The following is a 12,198-nucleotide window of genomic DNA, read 5'->3' as shown; positions in this document are numbered from 1 at the left end:
ACTAGTAAAGTAACGCATTACTTTTCAAATTTACAACAAAAGTTACTTTTTCACATTAATTTGACTGACAGCTCTCCTGCCCCCATGTTGAGAGAAATAAGTGTGTGTGAACATGAGGGTTATTGTAGTTCTAGACTAAATGAGAGCATTTATTTATCTCACTTGCACAATAAAGATTCTGTCCTCCTCAAAATGAATAAAATCAGTCAAATGCAAAATCAGAGTACTGTGCAAACCTTCAATAATTAAATGTTAAATAAAACAACTATTTTTATGCATAATCTACCTTTATATTTAATTTACCAATGTCTTGCTGCTGACCTTTGATGATGAAAATCACTAAATTTTTTGTTTTTATTGGTAAAACTTTTTTCTCCTGCATCCTATTCTTCCATTATCCAGAGCTGCGCCCTCTACTGTTCATGCGGGAATCTGCATTGGGGCTTATTATTTCAATTTTGGTATGAAGAGGTCTTTACCGCACTGAAAAAAATGATTATGGCCCGATTAAATTAAGCATAATTAATTTGTGCTTGTTTAAATAATTTAAATTTAGTTTATTGATTTTAGTTAAAAAAAAAATGATTTGGTTTTATGGGAATTGCATGTATTTTTGTTTAAATTGAGATCAAATAAATTGATTGCGACCACTTACGATAAAAATATTTTGTAAATTCAACGAACAATTTTTTTCAGTGCGTTGCAGAAAAATACAACTTTTTTGTTATAAAAACAAAACAAAAACAAGCCCAGAAAAAGTAACGCAAAAGTAACGTAACGCATTACTTTTCTTCAACTAAGTAACTCAATAAGTTACTTTTTAAGGGAGTAACGCAATATTGTAATGCATTACTTTTCAAAGTAACTTTCCCCAACACTGGTAGTCACCATGTCATTGAAACACATTTCCACAGATTTCTTTATGCACAAGAATGTTTGCATTTGAGCTTTAGATAACTCGTGTGTGTTGTTGACTCGCGACTCTCTCTTCGCCTTCAGATCACAGGAGAGAAGCGACCCTCCTCTGACATGATGAAGCCCAAGCCCAAACCGCAGAAGAAGAAGAAGAAGAAGGACCCCAACGAGCCGCAGAAGCCCGTCTCAGCCTACGCACTCTTCTTCAGGGACACTCAAGCCGCCATCAAGGGACAAAACCCCAACGCCACCTTCGGAGACGTCTCCAAGATCGTGGCCTCCATGTGGGACAGTCTGGGGGAAGAACAGAAACAGGTGAGTGCCTTCACTCCGGCGGGTTGTGGCTCAGGAGTCTCACTGGAGATATTAGTTACACAGGATTTCGGATCTGAGATATTTGGAGACAAAAACTAAACGGATGGATGGATGGGGGGATGGGTGGGTGGATGGATGGATGGATGGATGAATGAATGGGGGGGTGGATGGATGGATGGATGGATGGGTGGGTGGATGGATGGATGGATGAATGAATGGGGGGGTGGATGGATGGATGGATGGGTGGGTGGATGGATGGATGGATGAATTAATGGGTGGATGGATGGATGGATGGATGGCTGGGAGGATGGGAGGATGGATGGGTGTGGGGGTGGATGGATGGATGGATGAATGGGTAGATGGATGGATGGGTGTGTGGGTGGGTGGATGGATGGATGGGAGGATAAAGGGGATGGGAGGATGGATGGAGGGGAAGATGGATGGACAGATGGATGGATGGGTGGATGGATAAATGGATGGATGGATGGATGGATGTGGGGATGGGTGAGGGTGGGTGGATGGATGAATGGGTAGGTGGATGGATGGGTGTTTGAGTAGATGGATGGATGGGTGTGTGGCAGGATAGGAGGATGGATGGTTGTGGGGGTGGGTGGATGGATGAATGGGTAGGTGGATGGATGGGTGTGTGGGTGGATGCATGGGAGGATAAAGGGGATGGGAGGATGGATGGGGGAAGATGGATGGACAGATAAATGTGTGGGTGGATGGATGGATGGGAGGATGGGTGTGTGGATGGATGGACAGATGGATGTGCGGGTGGATGATTTGTGGGTGGATGGATGTATAGGTGGATGGATGTGTGGATGGATGTGTGGGTGGATGGATAAATTGATGGATTTGTGGATGGGTGGATGGGAGGATGGATGATGGTTGTGTGTATGGGTGGATGGATAAATGGATGGATGGGAGGATGGATGTGTGTATGGGTGGATGGATAAATGGGAGGATGGATGGGAGGATGGATGTGTGGATGTATGGATGGATAAATGGATGGATGAATGGGAGGATGGATGTGTGGATGGATGGATGGATAAATGGATGGATGAATGGGAGGATGGATGTGTGGATGGATGGATAAATGGATGGATGGATGTGTGGATGGATGGATGGATAAATGGATGAATGGGAGGATGGATAAATGGATGTATGAATGGGAGGATGGATGTGTGGATGGATGGATGGATAAATGGATGAATGGGAGGATGGATGTGTGGATGGATGGATGGATAAATGGATGAATGGGAGGATGGATGTGTGGATGGATGGATGGATAAATGGATGAATGGGAGGATGGATAAATGGATGTATGAATGGGAGGATGGATGTGTGGATGGATGGATGGATAAATGGATGAATGGGAGGATGGATAAATGGATGTATGAATGGGAGGATGGATGTGTGGATGGATGGATGGATAAATGGATGAATGGGAGGATGGATGTGTGGATGGATGGATAAATGGATGAATGGGAGGATGGATGTGTGGATGGATAAATGGATGGATGAATGGGAGGATGGATGTGTGGATGGATAAATGGATGTATGAATGGGAGGATGGATGTGTGGATGGATGGATGGATAAATGGATGAATGGGAGGATGGATGTGTGGATGGATAAATGGATGGATGAATGGGAGGGTGGATGTGTGGATGGATGGATGGATGGATGAATGGGAGGATGGATGTGTGGATGGATAAATGGATGGATGAATGGGAGGATGGATGTGTGGATGGATGGATGGATGAATAGGAGGATGGATGTGTGGATGGATGGATAAATGGATGAATGAGAGGATGGATGTGTGGATGGATGGATGAATGGGAGGATGGATGTGTGGATGGATGGATAAATGGATGGATGAATGGGAGGATGGATGTGTGGATGGATGGATGGATGAATAGGAGGATGGATGTGTGGATGGATGGATAAATGGATGAATGAGAGGATGGATGTGTGGATGGATGGATGAATGGGAGGATGGATGTGTGGATGGATGGATAAATGGATGGATGAATGGGAGGATGGATGTGTGGATGGATGAATGGGAGGATGGATGTGTGGATGGATAAATGGATGGATGAATGGGAGGATGGATGTGTGGATGGATGGATGGATGAATGGGAGGATGGATGTGTGGATGGATGGATAAATGGATGGATGAATGAGAGGATGGATGTGTGGATGGATGAATGGGAGGATGGATGTGTGGATGGATGGATAAATGGATGGAAGAATGGGAGGATGGATGTGTGGATGGATGAATGGGAGGATGGATGTGTGGATGGATGGATAAATGGATGGATGAATGAGAGGATGGATGTGTGGATGGATGAATGGGAGGATGGATGTGTGGATGGATGGATAAATGGATGGAAGAATGGGAGGATGGATGTGTGGATGGATGAATGGGAGGATGGATGTGTGGATGGATGGATAAAATACCGTGTCTTAATGCTTTTAAAAAGGGTCTCTTCTGCTTACCAAGGCTGCGTTTATTAGATCAGAATACAGTAAAAAATGAAATATTTCTCCGGTGTAAGTCTTCAGTGTCACATGACCCTTCACTAATCATTCTCATATGAGGATCTGATGCTCAACACACATTTATGAGTATTAGTGGAAACCCTGATCAGTTTAATGCACCCTTGCTGAATAAAAGTATTGATATAGAAGGACAGATGAGGTGTAATCAGTGTGTTTGAGTGAGGCTGTGTATTGATGTGCATGAGAACACGTGAGAGTGTGTCAGTAATGAGCTGTGTGTGTGTGTGAGATGGCCGCTGTATTTTTAGCATATCCTCCATAACACACACGACTGCTATTGCATGTCAAATAAGAGCCACCTGCCTCAGTGACAGAGTGGGCTCCCTCCTCTCCTCTCTTCTCTTCTTCTTCTGTGTCCTTTTATTTGCAGTTAATTTTTGCCTCCTTCACTCTCCCCTCTTCACCATGAATCTTCATTTTGCTGCTGACACCCTTGAATGTGAATTCCTCATTTCCTGGGCTCTTTTTATTTATATCTGTTGCCTGGTGATTCGATCATGCTGAGAATACGAGATTAGCCATCACCCAGCGCCCTTCAGTTCCCCCTCAAGGACATCTGCTCTCCCAAATGTTATTGTTTGTGCGTTTTAACCCTTCGCTCGCTGGAAAACTTTGCTTTTCCTTCACAAATTCCTCGCATAATCAGGCTTGTCCTTGGGCGGCGGCGTCTGTGTGTTGTTTTTATTTATCTGGGATAACAAGGTGACTCTTTCTGTCGCCGGGAAAGGGATTGTTCCTCCGGAGGACGGGAACGCATCTGTTCCGTGTGGCTGGAGCCGATGAGGTCATGAGGACGCGTGTCCCCGAGGCGCGTTTAATTGGCTGATTAGCGCTGGTTATGTCATCAGTGGTGAGATCATCACCTGCTCCTGACGTTTGACACTCGGGCTCCGCCTCCATCCCTGATGGACATCACACACACATCAGACCATCAAACACACATCAGACACATGTCAGACACACGTCACACACACGTCACACACACATCAGACCATCAAACACGCATCAGACACACGTCAGACACACGTCAGACACACGTCAGACACACATCAGACACATCAGACACACGTCAGACACACATTAGACACATCAGACACACGTCAGACACACGTCAGACACACATCAGACACGCGTCAGACCATCAGACACACGTCAGACACACATCAGACACACGTCAGACACACGTCAGACACACATCAGACACATCAGACACGCGTCAGACACACGTCAGACACACGTCAGACACACATCAGACACATCAGACACACGTCAGACACACATCAGACACACGTCAGACACACGTCAGACACACGTCAGACACACGTCAGACACACATCAGACACATCAGACACGCGTCAGACCATCAGACACACGTCAGACACACATCAGACACACGTCAGACACACGTCAGACACACATCAGACACATCAGACACGCGTCAGACACACGTCAGACACACGTCAGACACACATCAGACACATCAGACACACGTCAGACACACATCAGACACATCAGACACGCGTCAGACACACGTCAGACACACGTCAGACACACATCAGACACATCAGACACACGTCAGACACACGTCAGATACACATCAGACACATCAGACACACGTCAGACACACGTCAGACACACATCAGACACATCAGACACACGTCAGATACACATCAGACACATCAGACACACGTCAGACACACGTCAGACACACATCAGACACATCAGACACACGTCAGACACACGTCAGACACACATCAGACACACATCAGACACATCAGATACACGTCAGACACACGTCAGACACACGTCAGACAAACGTCAGACACACGTCAGACACACGTCAGACACACGTCAGACACACGTCAGACACACGTCAGACACACGTCAGATACACGTCAGACACACTTCAGACACACGTCAGACACACGTCAGACACACGTCAGACACACGTCAGACACACGTCACACACACGTCACACACACGTCACACACACATCAGACCATCAGACACACGTCAGACCATCAGACACACGTCAGACACACGTCAGACACACTTCAGACACACGTCAGACACACGTCAGACACACGTCAGACACACGTCAGACACACGTCAGACACACATCAGACACACATCAGACCATCAGACACACGTCAGACACACTTCAGACACACGTCAGACACACATCAGACACACATCAGACACACGTCAGACACACATCAGACACACATCAGACCATCAGACACACGTCAGACACACGTCAGACACGTCAGACACACGTCAGACACACATCAGACACACATCAGACACACATCAGACCATCAGACACACGTCAGACACACGTCAGATACACATCAGACACACTTCAGACACACGTCAGACACACGTCAGACACACGTCAGATACACATCAGACACGTCAGACACACGTCAGACACACGTCACACACACGTCACACACACGTCAGACCATCAGACACACGTCAGACACACGTCAGACACACGTCAGATACACATCAGACACACTTCAGACACACGTCAGACACACATCAGACACACGTCAGACACACATCAGACACACATCAGACCATCAGACACACGTCAGACACACGTCAGACACACGTCAGACACACGTCAGACACACGTCAGACACACGTCAGACACACTTCAGACACACGTCAGACACACGTCAGACACACGTCAGACACACGTCAGACACACGTCAAACACACGTCAGACACACGTCAGACACATCAGACACATCAGACACACGTCAGACACACGTCAGACACACATCAGGCACGTCAGACACACGTCAGACACACGTCAGACACACATCAGACTATCAGACACACATCAGACACACGTCAGACACACGTCAGACACACGTCAGACACACATCAGACTATCAGACACACATCAGACACACGTCAGACACACGTCAGACACACATCAGGCACGTCAGACACACGTCAGACACACGTCAGACACACATCAGACTATCAGACACACATCAGACACACATCAGACACACGTCAGACACACATCAGACACACGTCAGACACACATCAGACACACATCAGACACACATCAGACACATGTCAGACACACATCAGACCATCAGACACACGTCAGACACATCAGACACACGTCAGACACACGTCAGACACACATCAGACACACATCAGACCATCAGACACATCAGACACACATCAGACCATCAGACACACATCAGACACACGTCAGACACACGTCAGACACTCATCAGACCATCAGACACACATCAGACACACATCAGACACACGTCAGACACACATCAGACCATCAGACACACGTCAGACACATCAGACACACATCAGACACATCAGACACACGTCAGACATACATCAGACCATCAGACACACATCAGACACATCAGACACACATCAGACACACGTCAGACACACATCAGACACACGTCAGACACATCAGACACACATCAGACACACGTCAGACACATCAGACACATCAGACACACATCAGACACACGTCAGACACACGTCAGACACATCAGACACACATCAGACACACGTCAGACACACGTCAGACACACGTCAGACACATCAGACACACGTCAGACACACATCAGACACACATCAGACACATCAGACACACGTCAGACACACGTCAGACACACATCAGACACATCAGACACACGTCAGACACACATCAGACACACATCAGACACATCAGACACACGTCAGACACACGTCAGACACACGTCAGACACACATCAGACACACATCAGACCATCAGACACATCAGACACACATCAGACCATCAGACACACGTCAGACACATCAGACACACGTCAGACACATCAGACACACGTCAGACACACGTCAGACACACGTCAGACACACGTCAGACACACATCAGACACACATCAGACCATCAGACACATCAGACACACATCAGACCATCAGACACACATCAGACACATCAGACACACGTCAGACACACGTCAGACACTCATCAGACCATCAGACACATCAGACACATCAGACACACATCAGACACATCAGACACACGTCAGACATACATCAGACCATCAGACACACATCAGACACATCAGACACACATCAGACACACGTCAGACACACATCAGACACACGTCAGACACATCAGACACACATCAGACACATCAGACACATCAGACACACATCAGACACACGTCAGACACACGTCAGACACATCAGACACACATCAGACACACGTCAGACACACGTCAGACACATCAGACACACATCAGACACACGTCAGACACATCAGACACATCAGACACACATCAGACACATCAGACACACGTCAGACACACATCAGACTATCAGACACACATCAGACACACATCAGACACACATCATGCACACATCAGACACACATCAGACACACATCAGACACACATCAGAGTCTATCTATCCATCCATCCATCCATCATTTATCATCCACATCATCTATCCATCTATCATCTATCCATCTATCATCCATCCATCTGTCAATCCATCTCTCTATCCATTCATTAATCCATCCATCCATCCATCCTTCCATCCATCATTCCATTCATCATCCATCCATCCATCCATCCATCATCAATCCATCCATCCATCCATCCTTCCATCCATCATTCCATTCATCATCCATCCATCCATCCATCCATCATCAATCCATCCATCCATCCAGCTGTCAATCCATCTATCATCCATCCAATAATAAATTACATAATGAACATACTATAATATACTTACTTGCTGTTTTATTTTAATTACTAGTGAAATTTACTAGCGAAAATAGTTGAGAAATGGTTGCGCTGAGCTTTAGTGCTCATGTTAGTCTGGGGAAGCGAGCACTGTTTCCCATGATGAGGAAAGTGTGTGACGAGGGCGGAGTGGGAGGAGTCACGTCTGCAGAGGAGCCGCTCTGATAGGGCCATTAGTGGATGATTGATAGGCCTCTGCTCCAACAGATGACTGTCATTTCTTTTAGCGATGGCCCTGACCTGTCAGTCTTGTGAATGATGAATATGTTAAATGATGTAGAACCGCGGTGGCTGAACAGGCATAATTCCAGCCGCCCTCTCAACCGCAGGCAATAAGCTCTCATTCCCTAACATTTATTTACTGCTTAGAGAAGCTTCAGCGCTCCAGTCACACCCAGTTCATTAAGGACCGGCTCTGCACACACACAAACACACTCCAGTGGCTTTCTTAAGTTTATGTTTTGTGCGTGTATATGTAAGATATATTCATATTTTCCTTTTGTGTACTAAATCTCAAGAACATTTTCCGTCGCCCGCTCTAATTATTTGATTGTATTGTTTTGAAATGTGAGGGTGTCATGTGACCTGCACATGTTGTTGTGCTGTAGATCCTCTCACTGGCGTGTAATGATCTTGTTCTTTCGTGGGAATGTCACCGGAGCGTCGGCCTCATTAATTATCAGGCTTTGCTCTTCTGGAAGGTCCGTGGGATCGTCCAGCGCTGGATAATAACGTCTCAAACTCAACTTGTGTTGTTTCTCATCCTGTCAGAGCTGAAGAGCACATCATCAGTTCTTCACATTCAGACAGAATTCAGGCGCTTGACATCTTCTCTCCGTCTTATGCTAAAATCCAGCGCGATATCTCTCTCCCCTCCGGGTTTAAGCCCATTCCCCGTGTCAGCGGGTCCCGAGTTATTGTCTTCCATAATTAACCGGTTATCAAACAAGAACATTTCATTAAGGTACAATTACAGCTAATTCTGCGGGGGGCGACGGCCGTGTCACGATTAAGACGCCAACACATGCTCTGTGGCACCGGCGCTCCCGTTACTTCTAATTCATAGCGACCTGCTCCCTCTCTGACGGCTTCAATTGCTAATGAATCCGCTCACTTTGGAATAATTAGAAATCCTTAGGCATGGTAATTTATTTAAGAGCTGCTGTCGTTAGGGCCACTCATTAGTGGAGGTTAAATTAATTTGAAACCAAAGCTCCTTGGGAGTTCATTACTACAAAAAAACCACGCCACCCCGTTCAATATTTAACCAGCAACACGCAGGGTCACACACTTACAGGATCTGCATGGTTATTTACTGCTCAGTGAAGGTTCAGACATGCTGACAGATCAACAGTTATGGGTTGAAACACGTCTTCACGTTTTGAGCATCTTCTATTAATCTGGTTTGAAACAATATAATAAAAGCAGTACTAATAAATTTGAATTGAATTGAATAATTGAAACCTGAAGTGCTGTCTCTAAAGTCACACTCACAAATCAACTATTTGTTTGTTGCATTGTAAAAAAAAAAAAAAAAAAAAAAAGGAACTATACTAAGAAATGTGCATTACTTAAATGCATAAAAATCATTAAATTCATAAAAAATAATTTAATTCATAAAAAACATTAAACGCATAAAAAAATATTAAATGCATAAAATTATTAAATGCATAAAAAATATTAAATGAATAAAATTATTAAATGCATAAAATCATTAAATTCATAAACAATTATTAAATGCATGAAAATCATTAAATTCATAAAAAATATTAAATGCATAAAATCATTAAATTCATAAATTATTAAATGCATGAAAATCATTAAATTCATAAAAAATATTAAATGCATAAAAATCATTAAATGCATAAAAATAATTAAATTCATAAAACATTAAATGCATAAAAAATTATTAAATGCATAAAATCATTAAATACATAAAATCATTCAATGCATAAAAAATATGAAATCATTCAATTCATAAAAAATCATTAAATGTATAAAATAATTAAATTCATAAAAAATATTAAATGCATAAAAATCATTAAATGCATAAAAATCATTAAATTCATAAAAAGTCATTAAATCCATAAAAATTATTAAATGCATAAAAATTATTAAATGCATAAAAATTATTAAATGCATAAAATAATTAAATTCATAAAAAATTATTAAATGCATAAAAATCATTAAATGCATAAAATCATAAAAAAATATCAAATGCAAAAAAATCATTAAATGCATAAAAAAGTATTAAATGCATAAAAACCATTAAACTCATAAAATCATTAAATTCATAAAAAATAGTAAATGCATAAAAATCATTAAATTCATAAAAAAATATTAAATGCATATAAAATCATTACATTTATAAAAAAAACATTAAATGCATAAAAAACATTAAACTCATAAAATCATAAAATTCATAAAAAATTATTAAATGCATAAAAATCATTAAATTCATAAAAAATTATTAAATGCATAAAAGTCATGAAATGCATAAAAAAATCATGAAATGCATAAATATCATTAAATTCATAAAAAAATCATTACATTTATAAAAAAATATTAAATGCATAAAAAATAATTAAATGCATAAAATCATTAAATTCATAAAAAAAATTATTAAATGCATAAAAATCATAAATGCATAAAAATCCGTGTTAGACCAACAGAACTGTCCCAACTGGTCAAACATAATGGTAATTGTCTTTACAAAGAATCTCATATTGAGAAATATTGCTTATGCAGTTACTGTTGGAAGTATTTTTTGTTTTGTTTTGCAGTTGTTTTGCTGAAACTCTGCAAGTACATGTCAACTCATTCTACAAACCCCAACCCAACCAGCTCTAATGAGAGTTCACTGACATGTAGTCGCAAAGTGACTGATAGTTCACAGTACAGCAATGACGATAACTTGAACAATAACTATAAAGATCCACAACGCTGCTATAACTAACGGCACAGAGAGACAATATCGTCAGAATCACTTTCAGAGCACCTGAAGAACGATTAAACACTGACAGCCAATCAGAACCCATCCTGCTTTGCATTTAAAGAGACAGACGACAAAACTGCAACAGGCTGATAATGAACAGAACGATGTTGATGCTAATATAGTTATCAATCTTGGTGTGAACAGTCGTTTGTTTGGTTTTGAGGCCATTGTGTTTGTATATGTCTGGTTGCTGTGAGTGTGTATGAATATGTGCATATGCTCAATTAATGAAGGTGTATTAAATATTGTTACGACCAAACAAAAGTATTGAAACTGAGCCTCCGACAACAACAGTCGTCATTAAAACGTCTTCTCTATTGTGCCGTATATCCGAGTGAAGCGCTTCTCAAACAAGAACAAATGTAGGGGCGGGGCTTGATTCTGTCTGTGTGGAATTGATTGAATGGGTGTGGTTTGCTATTGGCTGATCTCATGTGAGTGACAGGTTGCCCCGCCCACTTCATCAGAGAAGAGATGTCGTTATTCTGATTCAGGTTTAATGATGTGCACGGATAAATCATGTATAATAAACACTGCAATATTCCATAAAGGACAGGAAATGTCTCTTTTGATTTTTGAAATGTTTGCTCCTATATAATCTTTTTCCTGTGTAGGAG

At 42.5% G+C, this 12,198-nt stretch overlaps 1 protein-coding gene across 9 annotated transcripts in view; it reads left to right on the top strand.

Moving 5' to 3' along the window:
* The window catches only part of tox2 (TOX high mobility group box family member 2), a 214,362-nt gene that overhangs the window by 182,016 nt on the left and 20,148 nt on the right, over positions 1-12,198 (top strand). For all 9 annotated transcript variants that reach the window (XM_079841685.1, XM_079841692.1, XM_079841689.1 and 6 more), the window contains one exon: positions 1,000-1,230. In XM_079841685.1, the coding sequence (XP_079697811.1) occupies positions 1,000-1,230 (231 nt within the window). The remainder of the gene's footprint in view (positions 1-999; positions 1,231-12,198) is intronic.

The sequence above is a fragment of the Gobio gobio genome, assembly GCF_949357685.1.
Source record: "Gobio gobio genome assembly, chromosome: 17".
NCBI lineage: Eukaryota > Metazoa > Chordata > Actinopteri > Cypriniformes > Gobionidae > Gobio > Gobio gobio.
This window is presented reverse-complemented; position numbering and strand designations above follow the sequence as displayed.